This window comes from Salmo trutta, chromosome 23, assembly GCF_901001165.1.
Source record: "Salmo trutta chromosome 23, fSalTru1.1, whole genome shotgun sequence".
NCBI lineage: Eukaryota > Metazoa > Chordata > Actinopteri > Salmoniformes > Salmonidae > Salmo > Salmo trutta.
In genome coordinates, this window is record NC_042979.1 from 9,944,619 (window position 1) to 9,965,923 (window position 21,305).

The 21,305-nt window shown below is 45.3% G+C and overlaps 1 protein-coding gene across 1 annotated transcript; it reads right to left on the minus strand.

Moving 5' to 3' along the window:
* Positions 1-15: 15 nt before the first annotated feature.
* On the minus strand, positions 16-16,745 carry LOC115159269 (N-alpha-acetyltransferase 25, NatB auxiliary subunit). Its single transcript, XM_029708827.1, has 23 exons — positions 16,428-16,745; positions 14,380-14,465; positions 14,064-14,202; positions 13,828-13,946; positions 13,577-13,651; positions 11,047-11,233; positions 10,813-10,924; positions 10,109-10,198; positions 9,707-9,879; positions 9,501-9,613; positions 9,153-9,360; positions 8,842-8,931; positions 8,547-8,727; positions 8,362-8,461; positions 7,443-7,594; positions 7,222-7,347; positions 5,607-5,850; positions 5,026-5,149; positions 4,733-4,798; positions 4,448-4,545; positions 4,221-4,331; positions 2,530-2,679; positions 16-2,362 (listed from the first exon to the last, which is right to left on the minus strand). Exons 1-23 carry the CDS (start codon positions 16,483-16,485, stop codon positions 2,240-2,242), a joined length of 2,925 nt encoding a protein of 974 aa, XP_029564687.1. The 5' UTR covers positions 16,486-16,745; the 3' UTR covers positions 16-2,239.
* Between the last annotated feature and the right edge of the window lie 4,560 nt (positions 16,746-21,305).

Genomic DNA, 21,305 nt, shown 5'->3' on the forward strand with positions numbered 1-21,305 from the left:
ACATTGAAACAAGACTGAAACAAAACAGATTTATTCATTTAAAAAAAAAAAAACTCCTTTTGACATTCCAGTGTTTTTTGTTTTCCATTTTCTACCAAAAGAAAGAGACTGGGTGGGTATCAGGTGAGATGACATTCCAGATTGGCGACCACTTCTCTGCACCTCAACATAAGTTCTACTCAGTCCACTAACAGCCTCTAGAGAGGGTCCATCCATCCGGTGATTTGGGCACGAGTCATCCGAAGGTCATCTTTAGAGGGGTGTGTTTTGTAGGAGGATCAAACTGTTGCTCCCCTTCCATCCATGTCTTGTTTTAAAGGAAAAGCTAAACAACCTACAAATCAAACTAAGCCAAAGCATATACTTCAATATTAGTCAGTCTGCTGCCTGCATTGGATAGTCTTTCAGTGCCCCCTGGTGGTTGTGGCACTAATCATCTGCTCGGGGTCATAACAACAGTACTAATGAACGTTGCAGATAAACGTCAAGACTAGAGAGGACGTGATTCCTCACTACGGGTTAGACGCGTCTGCTCTACACAATGCATTTTATCTGAACGTTCCACAATGCTACTGAACATACTCCTGATGTCTGTCTGATACAAGTCTCCTCTCCCTGCTTGGTGTAGGTCTAGCTGTCAGTTGAAGTGCCATAGCAACAGAGCCACATTTTTGGTATATAGTTACATACACACTAACAGTGACAGCTTTGGTTGGTGAAATTAATTATGGGACGATTCAGTGCAGCTCATAACCGTTGACAAGATAGGAGAGTGAGAGATCCGACTAGGTCTTTTCTACAAAGGACATTCAACACATTTCCCGTCTTCATTGCAATCTGACAGGTTGGTTGTCGTGTCTCCTTTACATATCTTAACTTTGGGTTTGAGCCATTGTCAGAACCGTTTCATGTAGTTCTACCCGTTTATTCAGAGAAATGACTGTCTCCTCTCCTACGGTGTTAAAACAAACCATCCACTCTGTTGTAGGTGTTAGCTAAACCAGGCGAGCCACACACACACACACACACTTTGCACCGACACAGAATACAAAAAGAAGCATTTGCAAATACATTTTAGGTACTGTATGTATTTTCCGATTCATTATAATCGTGTCCCGTGATTGCTTTTTTATTTGGCTTTCCAATAACCACAAAGGGGGGTTCAAACAAAAACTGAAATAAAAAATAAAAAAGACCTGTGGGGAAAAATAAAGAGAAAACAACTAAGTTAAAAATGAGTTTGGGATTGAGGACTGAAATCAGACAGGCATTGATTGGTGGGGGAGCAGGGAGATGAATTAACCAAGAGCGCACCACACCTCCGGTCCTCCAGGGCTGTCTTCATTTCTCCCCAGCTCTTTACTGACCCAGTCGGTCCCTGGTTGCCCGTAGAAGAGCGCACACAGCTGGTTTCTCAGGTTACTGGCTAAAAGGCGAGGCCTGAAATCACTGGAGTTGTGCACTCCTGCAGGAAACAGTTGAGGCTTTTTCCGAGTTGGCCCAGCGTTCAGCATTCCTTGCGTGTACAATTCGTTAAAAACCGTCTTTGTTCAGCTGTCCTTTGTTTTCATACAGTAAGCTAAGCACCATCTCCACCCCATTTGTTCTTATGAGCAGAAGAGTGTGATTGACAAGTGTCCATGTTTGGGCACCCAGATCAGGCTGGGGGAGTGAGGAGTCCAACATGGAGACAAGGAGCATATATTCTAATCTAACTGGGTTTCACCATGGAAACAACAGACTGGAGAAGAAAAAACAACTAAGGGGGTAGCTTATACCTCATTTCATTCACGTTCAGTCAAGGAGTTGATGTTGCTGTGGCAGTTGATGTTCTGTCATCTGCAGACTATGTACAATCAATTATTGGAGTAGTTCTAAAATGACTTATTTTGTTTGTCTATCTGTTGCTGTAGTATGTTTGAGGAGCTTCTCTGTGATGTTATCGCCAACTGTGGTTCTGTGCTGAGCGAGAGCAGTGATGGTTCTCGGGGTGAGAAATGGCGGGAGGGAGAGGAGATTTGTGTGTTATATAAAGACACCCAGACCGAGGGATATGTGGAAAAGGACAGGAAAGGGGATGAAGTGAAAGAGAGGGTGTGTTGGTGGCAGGCAGCCCTCCTTTGAGACGAGCAAGGGGAGAAGGCTTTGGATGAGGGTGGAGTTAGACGATAATGGTGACAGTATAATGGTGATAGTTGGGTATGAAGATGTTGATTGAAGGGGGGATGGTTGATGCGGGTCAGATCTTGAGGCTCTTCAGCGAATCGGCTCTCTTCCTCAGTAGATCTCCCAGCTCCTGCAGCGAGCCAAGATAACTACTCTGAACCTTGTCCATGGCTGCCCTCGTAAACCCACACTCCTCCTGGGAGCGAGAGAGGGAAAGACAGGTTAGAGGTACAGATTGACAGAAAAAGAAAGAAAGGGGGGGGGGGGATAAAGAACAGAAAGAAGCATGCTTTGAACTAAGAAACTAAGCCAATGCTTAGGCACAAATCAATAATTGATACACACACGCCCAGCATTACCAACCTGTGTCTGTGAGTATCCCTCCTCCAGAGTGAGTGCTGCTAGTTTGAGGGCCGTAAGGCTGGCCTCCTGCCCCTTCACGTGATCCAGAGCCTGGGTCACAACACCCTGCAGGCTGCCTGTCCACTCCTGGAAGCCACACAGCACCACTGGCTGTAGGGGCAGAGGGAGGGGGCAGAGAGCTACTGCGTGAATGGCGATGGTGTATTGTAAATAAATGAAGAAAATAAATGTAAATGATTAAACTGACTTTTTGGGGGGAGGAGGGGGGGGGGGGGGGTCTGTTAAAACGATAAGAACATTTTCATAAATGCAAATTCACAACGCAGCTGTGCTGCTGCCAGCATCGGGTTGGGTTTCATGGTACGTCCCTTTCAGATGGTTAAGCATTGCACTTGTACTACCATTACTCTACCTCAACTTCACCTCGCCAAGTGAGCATTTAGTTCACATTTAACATCTCAAAATATCGCCACGCACAACCTGGTCTCAGAGCATTTTGCATTACTCTGTATGTAAATCCGAGACACTCCATTTAGTGTGATATGTTATGTTTCTTATGGTATGTATTCGTTTGTGGATGTCCATCACCCATTTCGTATGATATGTTCTGAATTACAATTGGTATTATAGTTACACATTTCCAAACGTACAATATGTTACGAATTCTAGCTAGGTGGCTTAAGTAATCAATCGTCTTATGTAACCATACCAAACGTAACATATCATACTAAATTGAGTGTCCCGGATTTATATTTACTATGTTACGTCTAGACCATGAGACCAGGCTGCCATGCTGTTTCTTGCCTTTCTCTGACATTTTCCCAACTATTAATGATGATGAGGTGGTACTGGTGGAGAGTCGACTCTACGTCCGAATCCATTTCTGTGTAAAGATTCGATTCCGCTAGTAATTGACTCCTAAGATTCAGTATTTCTGGAATGGAGGTGACATTAGTTGCCGTACTTCCGAGAACACAAACTTCAGAGAACACAAAACATCTTTCATAGCAAGCTAGCGAGGGCCGAAGAGAGAGGGGAGGGGCACAGTATAGGCAGGTCAGCCACCAGTCAGAACCGTACACTAGACCCATCTATTGGTAATTAAAAGCTGTATCTCACAATCTCTTGGCTTGCGTGTGTCTCGCAACTTCAGTAAAGCAGGGCCTATCATCAATGAATAGGCATGGATATTGTACACGCATCAAACCGAAGACTGAACACACTCGCATCATTAGCAAAGAGAAAGAGCAGGGGTGTAATAATTAGTCTAAACGGTGGCAAAACCTTTTGCTAATAAAACAAGAGTTTCTATTGGACAAATGCAGGTAGGTCCCACCTCGTTTGCTTCTGTATAAGAATGGGCGTAATGAATATGGAAAACAATTCACCAAAGTAGCCTAAAGTTCTATGTAAATTACACAACTTCCCCAGAGCCCGTCGTCTAGTTTGGCTTTAACACCGACAACAATACGTTGTTTTCTGATGACTGAAATGCTATTTTCATTCTGCCGGGGGGAAAAAACTAAATAACATTGATTTTCGGTTTGGGACGTTCCTTAACATTAAGATTCCCAATTTCGTTGAAATATTTCAACATTTAAACCTTCACGCCCCTGGTATGGTGTGAATACTGATGGGGTCATTCCAGAGAAGGGTCATCGGAGGATAAAGGTGAGGTAGTAACGGCGTACCATGGCGGTGCTGCTGTCCTTCTTCTTCTTCTTCTTCTTCTGTAGGCTGGACTTGAGCGGTCGCAGTACGCTGGCAGAGTAACTGGCCACCCACAGCACCACACACACCGTCTGACCAGGAGAGACACACACACACACCATTGCACGTTCCATATTATAATACATGTACATTTTACTGATGTATTACTTGTGTATGTCTAGCATGACTATCAGTGTAGTACACTGACCTCCACGAAGAAGACCAGTGTTTCTAATAGAGCGGGTCGGGTCGTCAGTCTGCCGTCTTTCATCTCCAACACGTCTCCTTTACATCTGGATAACATCTCTGGGCGGGGAGGGGCGAGAGGAGAGGGGAGCGAGGGGCACAGATCAGCATGGGGGAATAAGAATGACCCACTAGTGATAACTCGACTAGAGATCTGAAGCCATGACGTCTCCTGTGGCTGACTAGACAGGCATTATTACCATGGACAGGTTTGTCATCTTTAACAAAGATATCTGTGACGGTTTACCTTGGAGCTGTGCTACTGATGATTTGAAGGCGTTACAGATCTGGGTTTGGAGTTCCGACGAGTCGTCTGGAGAGAGAAACAGAATAAAGAGCATGACAAAGACCTCCCTCCTTTCTCCTCTTCCCCTCTCCGTTACTCCCTTCTCCACCCACTCTCCCTCCATCCATCTCCTTCCCAGTCCTGCTGCTCCTGTAGATGGACAGATGGTTGGAGGCAAGGGGTAGGGGACCCTACATCCCTCTCTCTCTCTCCATCCCCCCCTCCCCCCATCTCCCCTCATCGCCCTGTCTTACCCAGTCCAGTGGTCTCTAGTTCTCGTAGAGTCAGTGATAGTTGCAGAGCAGAGGTCTGACAGTGACAGCTGCCACTAGACAGAGCAGAGGCCAGGCGGGAGGAGGGAGGCCCCAGGAACGGGTACTGGAACAACACAACAACAGTCAGTGGTCCTGTGTGGCTCAGTTGGTAAGAGCACGGCGCTACCAATTTCAGGGTTGTGGGTTCGATTCCTGCTGGGGCCACCCATATGAACATGTATGCACTGATGTAAGTCGCTATGGATGAAAGCATCTGCTAAATAGCATATATTACATTATATAAACTGGGTGGTTCAAGCCCTGAATGCTGATTGGCCCACAGCCATGGTATATCAGACCGTATACCACGGGTACGACAAAACATTTATTTTTACTGCTCTAATTACGTTGGTAACCAGTTTATAATAGCAATAAGGGGCACCTCTGGGGTTTGTGGTATAAAGCCAATATACCACGGTTAAGGGCTGTGTCCAGGCAGGAACAGCCCTTAGCCGTGGTATATTGGCCATATACAACACCTCCTGAGGCATTATTGCTTAAATATATTAGTTTGTGTGTACCTGTGTCTGTTTCTCTGTGATCTGGGCAGCGGTCTCAAGCGTCTGATCTAGCTGGGAGAGTAGGGTCTGGAGGGTGGAGCTTTTGGCCGATATACCGTTCTCATTGGTCTTATCAGAGTTCCGTGGCGAGGGGGCGTGTCCGAGCAGAGCCAATGAGGCGAGGAGGCGGAGTGTGAGAGAGCGAACCTTCAACCAGACGGACTCCTCTTCTAGAGACAGACGACGATGCTCCTCGGTCAGCTCCCTGGAACACACACAATTAACTGTGTTCATTTTATATGTAGGACTGAGAAGCTCAGTTCAGGGGATTTTTAAAAGGCCATTCTACTCCAAAATGAATGTAAATCTAATTATAATGACACTATATAAAATTTCCAGAAATTAGTCCAATAACATACTGGTAAAATGATTTGTTAATACAATGATTTCAACATATTGGACCATGCATATAGCCTGTGCATGGTCCATATAAGAGAGGTATGCTAGCAATAAGGGACCGAGTGGCGCAACGGTCTACGGTGCTAGAGGCGTCACTACAGACCCGTGTTCGATCCCGGGCTGTATCACAACCGGCCGCGATCGGGAGTCCCATAGGGCAGCGTCTGGGTTAGGGGATGGTTTGGCCGGTGTAGGCTGCCATTGTAATTAAGAATAGGTTCTAGTTAAATAAAGGTTCAATTCAAAATAGAAGAAATCCTTATCACCTGTAGCCCAACAGAGCAGCATAGTGACTATAAATAAATAGGCTGAAGCATGGCATTGCCTATCTGTATTTACCTCATTGAGCTAATCATTAGCTAGATCCTAAATGTGATCTTTTAACTAACTAGCATCATATTGATGAATGTGACGCCCCACAAAACTGGCATAAACACAGTGACAATAATGCAGGCGTACCTGTTAGGGTAACTTGGGAGTAAAACGCCACCCGGACTAACACGCCCACTGCCTGTACTTCTCAAAGAAACCACTCCCCCCCCCCCCCAACACTTTCCCTGGGTGCCACTCCTACTCTAGCGTGACTAGAAATGTAATCAGTCTCATCACAATTTAAGTCACTCCCAAAACTGATTTTGAGGTAGGATGGTGTTTTGACCCGTGTTCCATTCAGCCCCTCTCCTCTATTCACTCACAACTAATTGCCACGTGGTAACACGCTTAACCATGCCGCTGCTAAAATACTGCAGTTCGCGCAATATTTAGGAGTTGATGAATAAAGTAGGAATGGAAAGCTGGGAATAACCCATATTTTAACAAAGGCCATTGAAACGGCTGTTTTCCCCGTGATCGCACGATGAATTGTTGTGCATTGACGGCTTGTCTGAATGCATCTTTCCCTCCCTGTGGCACTCGCAACGTCAATGTGCCTTGAGAGGAATATTCATCTCTCCTAGAACGCGCAACGCGATGACTAGGTAAATAGATCAACTATGGGTTTGTCTGTTTGTTCTATTCATTGCTCATTTTGTTTTAGCATCTTCAGAAATATTTCTTCACGTTCCACATTTGTGGCGTGGCTGCAATGTTTTTACCGTGGGCACGGCGCCAAAGCTACATGACCGCGGCAGAAAAACTGATATAAGTTCTTGTTATGTATGTGTGTGTGTGTGTGTACCTGTCCTTGGGGTCCCAGCTGACAAGGACAGTCAGGTCTCTGTTGTCTCTCATGTTGTCCCAGGGAATGTCATCCTCCTCAGGACACACACCCATCGCCTTCACACTCTCCTCCAGACTCAATGTGCTGGAACAAAACAGGAATATGTTACGGGTGTGTGTGTGTGTGTGTGTGTGTGTGTGTGTGTGTGTGTGTGTGTGTGTGTGTGAGAGAGTACTAACACGTCAGCCTCGGTGTACAGGTCCAGTAACATCCTCTCTGTGCGGACCTGAGCGAAGTGCAACGATTGGTTGAGCCGGGTTCTAAACGCTATGAATTCTGGGATCTTCTCAAACGCTCCATACTTATAGGCCTGGATGATGTACTCGGAGGTCTGAGAAAGGAGAAGAGACAAGGAAAGAGGACCGAGATGAGAAAAGACCCGGGGAAACGTCACCAGAATATATGACATATGTAGGACGTACTTAGATGCGACAGGGTCAGTCTGTTATATCTGGAGTATTTCTCCTGTCTTATCCGGTGTCCTGTGTGAATTTAAGTATGCTCTCTCTAATTCTCTCTCTCGGAGGACCTGAGCCCTAGGACCATGCCTCAGGACTACCTGACATGATGACTCCTTGCTGTCCCCAGTCCACCTGGCCATGCTGCTGCTCCAGTTTCAACTGTTCTGCCTGCGGCTATGGAACCCTGACCTGTTCACCGGACGTGCTACCTGTCCCAGACCTGCTATTTTCAACTCTCTAGAGACAGCAGGAGCGGTAGAGATACTCTCAATGATCGGCTATGAAAAGCCAACTGACATTTACTCTTGAGGTGCTGACTTGTTGCACCCTCGACAACTGTGATTATTATTATTTGACCATGCTGGTCATTTATGAACATTTGAACATCTTGGCCATGTTCTGTTATAATCTCCACCCGGCACAGCCAGAAGAGGACTGGCCACCCCTCATAGCCTGGTTCCTCTCTAGGTTTCTTCCTAGGATTCGGCCATTCTAGGGAGTTTTTCCTAGCCACCGTGCTTCTACACCTGCATTGCTTGCTGTTTGGGGTTTTAGGCTGGGTTTCTGTACAGCACTTTGAGATATCAGCTGATGTAAGAAGGGCTTTATAAATACATTTGATTTGACAGGGACTCACATCTTTCTGGTTGGAGTGAAAAAACCTGAGGGAGAAGTTACAGGACTGGGAGGCTGCAGCAAACTGCCCCAACGAGCCAGCATAACGAGTTAACAGATACCTGGGAGAGAGGTGAGAACATAATGATCAGTGCATTGAGTACGGTAACCGTGTTGTATGGTGATGTGTTTGTGCGATAAACCTACCCTATGGTGTCATGCTGCACATGCTTGGCATCCAGGCTGGAGTAGAGGTCCACTACGGGCTGGAAGGCTCCCAGGCGACAGAAGAGCAGCAGCAGCAGTAGTTTGAACTGGGCGTTGGAGGGACTGAAGGACAAACCCTCCTCTAACACGCCTAGACACTGCCAGAGCATGTTCTCATCGCCTAACACACACAGACACAAGTGTATGTTTGCATGTTAACGAATGCCCGGAGACAGCGAGAGGAGGAGGTCGGAGAGGGAGAGAGGCGAGAGAGAAAGCGAGAGAGACGACTCACCAGTTTCTGTCCAGAGGTCGATGTAGACGTGGGCGGCCATGAGACAGTACATGTCAGAGAACTGGAGCTCTGTCTTCAGACACGACTTCCCTGTTACACACACACTAACTATAGTCAGACTCAAACCACTCATCTGGATCGTCCCAAAATTATCATTGCATCTCTTCCTGCAGTTTTCAAGTTAGATGCATAAAATGTTGGCTAGACTGAAAGACGGAGAGGGATGGAGGAAGATGGATTAGAGACGTATAGAGGGATGGATGCCGTTCCCATAGTGGTAGTGAGAGAGAGAGAGGTCCTGCTGTTCTTACCAAACTGTAGTCCGTGGTGGTAGTGGGCTTTGAGTTCGGTGATGAGGCGTAGCTTGCCCTCTGTGTCCAGAGCGTGTTGCAGTCCCAGCGCCCGGCTCAGCTGACACACACACAGGTGTCTCTGCAACGTCTTCGTGTCCCCCGGAAACTCAAAGCCATCCTCACCCGCCTCCCCCAACGGAACCAACTCCCCCAGACGGTTTTTAAACTACAGGGAGGAGGAAGGAGAGAGAACAGGAGAGGAGAGAAATAGATATGGTATTAAACTCATCAAGGGTTCGGTTGGTTGACCAACTTCCACTACTGGTGCTATTCTGCACGTGAGAGTGTGTGTGTGTGTGTGTGTACCTGTGAGCGTTGCTCGGGGGGCAGAAGGTGTAGGTATATCTTCAGGTCAGTAATGCAGCAGGGTTTGTCTCCAAACTTCCCAAAAAACTGAACCATCAGCTCCAACGGGTCACCTGAAGACCAACAACCAATAGAAACGATCAAGGCAAACAGCCAACAGCCAAGGAAACTGCGGTGTGTGTGTGTGTGTGTGTGTGTGTACGTACCTAGCTCTTTCTCATCTGGGCAGCCCCTCTCTCTCAGTCTGTGTATGAGTTCCAGGCAGGCCAGGTAGGGCCCTCTGAGAGGACGCGACTCCTTCTTGTCCTGCTCCTCCATCCTGTCCACCACAAACTTCACTGCCTCTGCCACCGTGGTCTGCACTGGGCCCTCCACACAGCTGGAGGAAGAGGGGAGGTGGGGGGGGACAAAGGGAGAGAGGGTCAAATCAGTTCGTCTTGTCTTCTCTTACATGACATCGGAAAACATCCATCAAGAGGAATAGTCTAGTCAGCTATTATATAAACTTTTCTCACACACACACACACACACACACACACACACACACACACACACACACACACACACACACACACACACACACACACACACACACACACAGTACTCACTGCTCTCCTTCCTCAGGCTGGCACCAGGACTTGTCCATCAGGTGGAAGAGAGAGTCAAAATAGGAGAGATAGAACTGCCAATCATCAGGACTGGAGAGGAGAGAGAGAGAAAGAAGAGAAGAGAGAGAGGAGAAAGGAGAGAAGAGAAAGGAGAGAAGAGAGAGGAGAGAAGAGAGAGGAGAAAGGAGAGAGGAGAAAGGAGAGAAGAGAAAGGAGAGAAGAGAGAGGAGAGGAGAGAAGAGAGAGGAGAAAGGAGAGAGGAGAAAGGAGAGAAGAGAAAGGAGAGAAGAGAGAGGAGAGAAGAGAGAGGAGAAAGGAGAGAGGAGAAAGGAGAGAAGAGAAAGGAGAGAAGAGAGAGGAGAGAAGAGAGAGGAGAAAGGAGAGAGGAGAAAGGAGAGAAGAGAAAGGAGAGAAGAGAAAGGAGAGAGGAGAGAAGAGAGAGGAGAGAAGAGGAGAGGAGAAAGGAGAGAAGAGAAAGGAGAGGAGAGAAGAGAGGAGAAAGGAGAGAAGAGAAAGGAGAAGAGGAGAGGAGAGAAAGGAGAGAAGAGAAAGGAGAGAGGAGAAAGGAGAGAGAGGAGAAAGGAGAGGAGAAGCGAAAGAGGAGAAAGGGAGAAAGATCGGGAGTTAGTGTGGGAGAGTTTTAAGACACAGACATGCTGAATGTGTATAAACGTGACTATTTATCGGAATATGTGTGTACTCACTTTTTGAGCAGTAGCTTGTAGGACAGAGCGTTGCATTCAGGCCAGAGCTGCAGCCGTCGGTACATCATCATACACTTATTCTCCCTGCTCCGCAACTCACTGGTCAACTTCTCTATGGAACCACGCACATACACAGAACGAGTAGAAAGACATGAGTTATTCACAACCTACACAAATCCTCTCTCTAACACACACGATCTCTGTTCCGCGTACACACACACACACCACTCTTACCTCCCAGTGGACCGCGGACCACGTCCAGAGCCTCCACACACTTCCCCAGCCGCTCCAGGATCATAAAGTACAGCTGCACCTCAGCCTCAGCCTCGATCTTCTCCTCCTTCACCATCTTCTCCACCATGCGTTCAGCCAGGGGGAGGAACATGGTCTGGGCCAGCTTCTCATCCTGCGCAGAGATGGCCTGAAACACACAGAGCAAACAACCGCCCCCGGTCACACGTACACCCTCACACGTACAAAGTCACACACACAGAATCAGTCACCCATAGTGTCACACAGTCACACACACAGAATCACACATACATACTCAGTCACACAAGCTATATACACTCAGTCTCCAGTGTATTAGGTACAGCCATCTAGTACAGGGTCCGACCCCCCCCCCCCCTTGCCTCCAGTACGGCCTGAATTCTTCGGGGCACGGCGTTCAATCATTGCACAATTGGTATCAAGGGACCTAACGTGTGCCAGGAAAACATTCCCCACACCAGTCTGTATCGTTGACGCCAGGCAGGATGGGGCCATGGACTCCTGACTCTGTCATCAGCATGACGCAACAGGAAATGGGATTCGTCGGAGCAGGCAATGTTTTTCCAATCCTCAATTTTCCAGTGTTGGTGATCGTGTGGCCACTGGAGCCACTTCTTCTTGTTTTTAGCTGATAGGAGAGTTTGTTGCGCCATTCTCTGTAAACCTTAGACAGTGCAGTGCGTGAAAGGCCCAGGAAGGCGGACGTTTCGAGGATACTGGATGCGGTGCGCCTGGCACCGACGATCATATCACACTCAACGTCGCTTAGGTCACTCGTTTTGCACACTCTAACGTACAATCCAACAGTAACTGAATGCATTGATGCACGTCTGCCTGCTTTATAAAGCAAGCCACGGCCACGTGACTCACTGTCTGTAGGAGACATCCATTTCTGTGTACCTAATAAACTGGCCACTGGGTAAATACAGTTGAAGTTGGAAGTTTACATACACTTAGGTTGGAGTCAATAAAACTCGTTTTTCAACCACTCCAGAAATTTTTTGTTAACTATAGTTTTGGCAAGTCGGTTAGGACATCTACTTTCTGCTTGACACAATAAATTTTTCCAACAATTGTTTACAGACAGATTATTTCACTTATAATTCACTGTATCACAATTCCAGTGGGTCAGAAGTTTACATACACTACGTTGACTGCGCCTTTAAACAGCTTGGAAAATTCCAGAAAATGATGTCATGGCTTTAGAAGCTTCTGATAGGCTAATTGACATCATTTGAGTCAATTGGAGGTGCACCTGTGGATGTATTTCAAGGCCTACCTTCAAACTCAGTGGCTCTTTGCTTGACATCATGGGAAAATCAAAAGAAATCAGCCAAGACCTCAGAAAGAAAATTGGTATAAACACCATGGGACCACGCAGCAGTCATAACGCTCAGGAAGGAGACGCGTTCTGTCTTCTAGAGATGAATGTACTTTGGTGCGGAAAGTGCAAATCAATCCCAGAACAACAGCAAAGGACCTTGTGAAGATGCTGGAGGAAACAGATAAAAGTATCTATATCCACAGTAAAACGAGTCCTATATCAACATAACCTGAAAGGCCACTCAGTAAGGAAGAAGCCACTGCTCCAAAACTGCCATAAAAAAAGCCAGACTACAGTTTGCAACTGCACATGTGGACAAAGATCGTACATTTTGGAGAAATGTCCTCTGGTCTAATGAAACAAAAATAGAACTGTTTGGCCATAATGACCATCGTTATGTTTGGAAGAAAAAGGGGGAGGCTTGCAAGCCGAAGAACACCATCCCAACCGTGAAGCACGAGGGTGGCAGCATCATGTTGTGGGGGTGCTTTGCTGCAGGAGGGACTGGTGCACTTCACAAAATAGATAGCACCATGAGGCAGGAAAATTATATGGATATATTGAAGCGACATCTCAAGACATCAGTCAGGAAGTTAAAGCTTGGTCGCAAATGGGTCTTCCAAATGGACAATGACCCCAAGCATAATTCCAAAGTTGTGGCAAAATGGCTTAAGGACAACAAAGTCAAGGTATTGGAGTGGCCATCACAAAGCCCTGACCTCAATCCTATAGAAAATTTGTGGGCAGAACTGAAAAGGCGTGTGCAAGCAAGGAGGCCTACAAACCTGACTCAGTTACACCAGCTCTGTCAGGAGGAATGGGCCAAAATTCACCCAACTTATTGTGGGAAGCTTGTGGAAGGCTATCCGAACCGTTTGACCCAAGTTAAACAATTTAAAGGCAATGCTACCAAATACTAATTGAGTGTGTGTAAACTTCTGACCCACTGGGAATGTGATGAAAAAAATAAAAGCTGAAATAAATCATTCTCTCTACTATTATTCTGACATTTCACATTCTTAAAATAAAGTGGTGATCCTAACTGACCTAAAAAATGGAATTTTTACTAGGATTAAATGTCAGGAATTGTGAAAAACTGAGTTTAAATGTATTTGGCTGAGGTGTATGTAAACTTCCGACTTCAGCTGTATAGTAAGAGACCATGCCTACCTGCATGACCAGACTCATGACAGACCAGAAGTAGTAGGGGTTCTTAGGAACGATCTTATACAAAGCCATCCCTGCCTACAGCCAGAGACAAAGAGAGACATTAGATAGAACACCACAAAAGACATGAATTACTGTAGCACAATACATCATTTGTTCACATGTTATTACTGTGTGTGTGTGTGTGTGTGTGTGTGTGTGTGTGTGTGTGTGTGTGTGTGTGTGTGTGTGTGTGTGTGTGTGTTCGTTCTGACCTGCTGCATCTTCTTGTACTCTCCAACGCGGGCGTAGGCCATGAACAGGTGAGAGTGATACTCCTCACTGAGGGGAACCTTCTTCACAGCAGCTTCATACAGCTTAGTCACCAACTCAGCTGCGGAGAGAGAGGAGGGGGAGAGTCAACAGCATCGAAAAGATCATATAGAGAGTTCTCTGTGTGTGTGTGTGTGTGTGTGTGTGTGTGTGTGTGTGTGTGTGTGTGTGTACTCACGGTGGTGCATCTCTCTGTACAGTATAGTGAGAGCCTGTAGTGAGTTGTCGTCGGTAGGTTCCAGGGTGGCCACCTCCTGGGCCAGGCTAAACGCCTCATCCTGCTTCCCTGTTCGCTGCAGACCGATGGCCTTCAACACCTGGGGAGAGGGAGATCTGCCTCAGTAACATGCCACCCTCATCATCATCATCATCATAGGGGTGAGGAGTAGAGGTTAGTGGTAGGGGCCTATGGGGTCCGTTTTGGAGCAGGCCAGGAACAACTCTGGGCTCCATCTTGGGCCCTAAATACAGCCCAGAGCCAGAGTCCCACCCACCTTGGCACAGTGCAGGTCCTTGTGTTTCTTCAGCAGTTTGTCAGCCTGCTGGATCGCCATCTTGTTGTTGCCATTGTCCAGGTAGTCTGATGGGAGATGACATCACAGCATCAGTCAACCTACTCCATACAGTACATAGTATGACGCCCACACCCAGTCAAGTCCCACACGAAGGGAAAAGGAGCTATTCCTTCTATTTCTGTACAAACCATTCATGGAGTCCTAAGACGCCGCAGCATCCAGTTTTTTTTATAGACCGGCACAGATTTCAATTATTCAACCAAAGCCCTTCTCAGGTTGTAAAAGGAGTTTCTAAAATGACATTTTCAAGATGTATGAAGGACATGACAACAACAATAACTGGGAGAGGCGGAGAAAGACTCACGGCCCTGATATTTAGAAGACGACAAAAAAAACAAGAGGACTAACTTTCTAAAACCAGCTGAGACGGCAGCATTCTGCTACTGCCTGTCTGATGAACTAAACACGCATATACACTCCGCGGTGTGTGCGCGTGTTTACGTGGTTCACTATGTGTACTGTCTTGAGTGGAGGTGTTTGGGCACGTGTGTATTTGTGTGAGTGCCCAAGAGTGTGACGAGATTAGAAGGTCTATTTGTATGACCGACCGACACTGTCTGTGTATTCGGTCATTGACCTCTGCCATTGTTTGCGACCTTGATACACACAACTCTCTCTCACCGTGGTCCTCCCGTGGATCACAGCGGAGCACATAAGCATACACACAGTCCCTTTCCCAGGGAAGCTTTCCCAAGCTTGGAGTCTAGGCTTCTAGACAGCTGGGTGCCAAAATTAACCCTGCCAGACAGACAGACACAGTGCTCTACACTATGTCATCAGCCCAAATGGCAGCTAGGCCTTAATCATTGTGTCTGGTGTTGGCCATGTTCCCACTCTTCATGAACCCAGTTCCCCAAGATCAGTGCCAACGTATATACAGTACCTAGACCCATATAGCAGGTCTATTTTTCATTGTGTGCCCACTGTCCACTCACTGACAGCATCTGTCACGTGATGATAATCAACTCTACATGGTTTTAGCAGACCTTTTGAGGAAAGAGAAAAGTTGAGCGAAAACAGAAGCCTCAACAATGGTGAGTGTTTATTATAGTAGTCATTGATATAAATCGAACTGGATCTAGTTATATGTATGATGGAACACGTCACTAGAATTGAATCGAATGGCCAAAAACAGAGGCTAACGTTACAGCATCAACACAACCAGGCATATCAAGTTAGCCTACCTTAATCCTCTTATGCCCATCTGACACACAACGTTACCGTTAACTAGCCATGATCACTGGTCTGTATAACCCAATGAGCTAAAATCAGCAGAGTGAAAGGCACGAAATGAAACACACCCGCTAATAAAGCTAACCAGCTAGCTAACGTTGGCACCACAGTTCACAACCATGAACATCTTGTCTTGCCCCTGTGGCAGCCTTTTCTAGCGAGCTGAGCTAGCTCGGACGTTAAAATGTATCCGATCAATTTGTGTAACTAATAATACACCCCGATGTACTGTATCTGAACAACTAGCTACCTAGCTAGCTAACTAACGTAAGTTAGCTGTTGATATTTCTGTCACATATAAAACTATTTGCAATACGGTTCTGATTCATCTCGGTCTCTGCATACTAACTAACATGGCTAGCTAGCTTATTAGGTAGCTTACCGGTAACTAGCTAGCTGTCAAATATAGGAGACCTGAACTTTACGAGTGAGAGAGACTGATCGTTGAAGCTCTTTTGGGGTTTCGTTAAAAGCAAAGCTTTCTCATTGTGCGTTATTGGTGGGCAAACGGTCTGCAGCTGTGCGCTGTCAGAATTGTGCTGACATCCACTCAAGGTGCACTGTCATTCAGCACTGCAGGCGAATTGAGAACGGGGCTAAGACTTCGGGGGCCGCGGTACTGCCCACGAGTCCCGGACACAAGGTACTGACCAGACGACCACTCCGGTACGTCGATAAACACTGACAAAACATTTAACCAGACAGAGATGGGCTGTTTTTCTGCGAATTGTTACCGTAAATGGGTCTGAGTCTCCTGTCGTTAGGGTCTTGCACATGGCCTCTCGCCGCCATGTTGGAGGTTACCAGGGTATATGGCTGAGCATGCGCAGTCGCGTCAAACAGGCAGGGATTTTTCTTCTTCTTTGAGGTTTATTGGCAGACTACACTCACAAAGTGTATTGCCGCCACCTACTGTACGGGGTAGTAAAATATCCCCAAAAACAAAATGTTTTGGATGAACAAATTCCTACTAACTACCAAAAACAAAAAATACTAACCAAAAGACATGCTACTTCTTCTGTTAAAATCCAATCTGACAGGCAGGAATTAAAAGGGGGAATAGGATTTCAGTAGAATTCAACTGAATGTTCAATAAACTTAAAACAGTTTATGAAAAAGAAATGTTACAATACAGTCCAAGTATGTCAACTGCCATTAGCCCATATTGACATGTTATCATTTTAAAATATCAGATAAAATACTATTTACACACTATTCATATTATATACAGTTAAATTAGACCTTTGGAAAGAGGAGAGGTGCTGTGATACAATATGTATTTTTTTTTCCTGAGTAACCTCTGGTGGCAGAGCATTCCACAATGACATGGCTCTATACATAACTGAGCGATGCATTAAATGCGTTTTTGGTTTGGGTACAGTGAAGAAACCCATAATGGCGTGTGTTGTGGGGTATGTACTGTATGTCTGTTTGAAGTGTATGCAAATAGATTATACCTGTGATTAGGCATTTTCAACACACAAATGTTTCTTAAAAAGATTAGAAGAGAAGTAGTAAATTTCTCCTCAACCCTCAACCATGAAAGACTATCATGCATGTTGTTGATGTTAGTTCTGTGTGTGCAGTTAAGGGCAAGGCGTGCTGCTTTATTTTGATCCAGCTGCAACATTGTTAGGTTTTTCTTTGCTGCACCTGACCATATTATCGGATCACTCTTGCCCTTGGTCTTTCAAACCCCCCCTCCGACTCACCTGTTCTAGAGATACAAAATATTTCAGATTAGAGCAGAACTATCATTTAAAATGTCTCCAATAAAATGTAATTGATCACAATATAAGTGATATACCGATCTGCGTTGCAGGATGACGTCTTAAAGCGGCAATCAGCAGTTGGAACAATAACAAAGCACACTCCCCGCCACTGTTTTGCTAAAAAGCTGAGGGATGGGGCTGAAGAAATGCAACCACTCAAATTCACAGACAGAGCTATGAATGCAAGGACCGACCATTAATTATATCAAAATTATAGTTTTAACCATGTTGAGACTATACAGTGTTTGTGTTTACTTTGTTTAAAAGCATTGGTGCAAAACAAGCTTACATTTTGAGTTCTAATGGGGTACGACAGTTGAACTAAGCTAATGAGGCATTTCTAAGTTATATTCTTCAAGAATCAATGGGTACATATCAATGGTTTATATGTCAAAAAAATTATTTAGCAACTGCAGATTGCCACTTTAACCAAACTACAGCAGATCACTTGAAATGATCCCCACTCCTGTCCTTACCAGTAATGTACTGTACTAGTTCACAGTTGTTTTGAAAGAGGCAATAGTCCGACACAATGGACACGTCATAATACCCATAAAAACATGGAAATAGTTGCAATGGTTTTTCCACCATTCATTTTTTACAACAAATATAAATTAATTGTGCTTTGGTGTTGGCTTCCCTTGGCATGACTTTTGATAGCTGTGTAATTCTCTCTCGGACAAGGTGAGTTTTATCAATATATTCGCCTCAATTTACTCTAAAAAAATAGCTATGGTAATTTTTGATAAAAGTTACCTTGTCTGAGATCGCGATGGTAAGCCTACACGAAATACAGACCTTACATAAAGTAGTTATAAAATCCCAGATGGAAAAATGAATGGTGAAAAAAAGATTGCAACCATTTCCGGGTTTTATTATTCATACAGTGGAACTAATGCCCCCTTCAAAACAATTGGGAACTCGGAAATCTCCGACTTCCGAGCGTTCAAAAAACTTGGAAAAGACTAGCTCCGACTGGGAAAAATCGATATGAAGGTCATCCAACTCAGGCCTCTTTCTAGAGCTCCGACTTTCCAACCTGATTATCACTGACGTCATTATTTGACCTTTATTTTTCCGACTTCACAGTTGTTTTGAAAGCGGCATCAATACTGACACGCCTGGTGCCCAAATTGATTGAATTTGTCGCGCAGTGAGAGTCGAGTGGATACCAACGGATTCGGTTCAGTCCATCGTTCCAATGAGTTCTTCCCAGCTAGCTAGTTTATGCTTGTGGCTAAACTATCTAGCTACTTTCCGCTTCATGTTGTTTTGTTGCCGGCTTGCAGTGCAAATTCTCCCCATTGAATAGTAGATTGTATCATGGTGGCTTTCCTTTATAATATTTTCTTCGCTCCATATACAAACGTGTACAAACAACAACTTAAAGGCGCTACATAGTCAATCCACCGTCTGCATTGGCCGTGTAGCATTTACGGTGATATGGCCTCTGCATAAGTCAGGAAGCATTTACGGTGATATGGCCTCTGCATAAGTCAGGAAGCATTTACGGTGATATGGCCTCTGCATAAGTCAGGAAGCATTTACGGTGATATGGCCTCTGCATAAGTCAGGAAGCATTTACGGTGATATGGCCTCTGCATAAGTCAGGAAGCATTTACGGTGATATGGCCTCTGCATAAGTCAGGAAGCATTTACGGTGATATGGCCTCTGCAGAAGCCAGGGCATTCATACTTCTTGTGCTTCACCGAGCAGCGCAGAGCTGTGTCAAGGAAGTGAGTTTGTTTATACAGGACCTCCCGCCCTCACCTACCACAAACCAATCATGTCAATGCTGAGCTATATGGAGGCTCCACATAGTTAGAACTTTTGAGAGGCGCACAGCGATGCCCTACGAGCTCATTGGCCTCTGCATCCACCAGAGGCTCAGCAATTGCACCACACCATCCATATGGTGCCTCCAACCACATTTTACTGATAAAGCATAAATTGGCTCTAACAGATGCACACAAACATCAAGGTGGCTTTCCGATGGTTACAACCAATATTAGTAGTTATTTCTCGTGTAGGCTGCTATCCTACTCAAAATAAAATCAAGTTGTATGGAAAAAAATTATATATTGGCACCCCTGTGTCTTGAACTCACAGGTAGCTAAGATCATTGGGCCAGTAACTGAAAGGTCGCTGGTTCGAATCCCCAAGCTGACTAGGTGAAAAATCTGTTGATGTGCCCTTGAGCAAGGCACTTAACCCTATAAGTGCCCCTGTAAATTGCCCTGGAGAAGAGCATCTGCTGAATGACTAAAATGTAAATGTAGCATGAGCAACAATAGTGGACTCAGCAGTTCGCTTTGAAAATAAATGTCCTCCATTGAAACTGATGCAAACAGATAGAAATAGTGGAACCGTACCACAATTGGACTATATAAGGTTGGAATGTTGTTATACACCACTGTGGGTGTATTAGACTTCAGAATTGCATTGGGGTATACGTATATGCACTGTACAGCCTTACCTATGGATCTTGGGTCCTGTTGCACCCTCTACAACCACTGGGATTATTATTATTATTTAACCCTGCTGGTCATCTATGAATATTTGAACACCTTGGCCATGTACTGTTATAATCTCAACCCGGCACAGCCAGAAGAGGACTGACCACCCCTCAGAGCCTGGTTCCTCTCTAGGTCTCTCCCTAGGTTCCGGCCTTTCTAGGGAGTTTTTCCTAGCCACCGTGCTTCTACATCTGCATTGCTTGCTGTTTGGGGTTTTAGGCTGGGTTTCTGTATAGCACTTTGTGACCTCGGCTGATGTAAAAAGGGCTTTATAAATACATTTGATTGATATGAGTAGGACACGTGACATGCCGGCAACTTTGAGAAGAAAAAAAACTTTATATCAGAGTTGTCTCGAGATGGCTATGCATATTCATTCTATGAGGCTATCTTTACATTAAATACAGTTGGTTGACGTCAACAACCCTCGTCGAATATTACAAAAAATTATAATAACATGTATCCACCAATCCAAAGAAAGGATAGGCAGGAGCTAGGCAGCCCGCCGTGCCAATGATGTCAATTTAGCAATTTTGTTGCTAGATTTAGCAACTTTTCAGACTACCCTGGCAACTTTTTTTTCAAACAGCACCTAGCAACAAATTTAGCTACTTTAAAAAATGTATTTGGAACTTTTATCAACTTTTGAAAAGTGACTCAAACGCTAAAATGCACGCATTTTCCCTCTAAATGACACAAAAATGATTTTCTCTGTCACACACTCAGTCACAACACACGTGCCTGGCTGCAAAGTGCATTGTGAGGGACGTCAGCAGCAGGCGCTCAACTCCTGCACAGGCAGCAGCAGGCCTGCAGCAATTTCAGCAAATTGCAAATCATTGTTGGCTGACTCCAGCAGCAGTAGTATGCGTTCGACGAGACAAACCCAATGAATATAGTTGGTCACGAATGTTTGATCTTGAACAGAACTTACAACATCAATCAACATGTCTCAATCAAAATGTTACAGCCAGAAGTACAGAAAAGAGTGGGAGTCTGTACCTGAATTTAAAGGGTGGCTGAAGCCAGTAATTGGGGATGATTGTCGGGCATACTGTTTGTACTGCAAATCAGATATGCTTGCAAAAATGTATGACATCAGAAAACATTGTGCTACAGCAAAGCATATAAATAAATCAAAACCGTACAACCCCACAACGCAGTCTACATTACCACAGTTGGTTAAGAAAGTGGATAACTGCAGAAGCTACTATGGCAATGGCCATTGCGGAGCATTGTTCGCTGCTAGCATGCGACCATTTAGGTATGGCTTGCAAAGCTGCCTTTTCAGATTCTGTGGCAGCAACAAACTTCCAAGTGCAC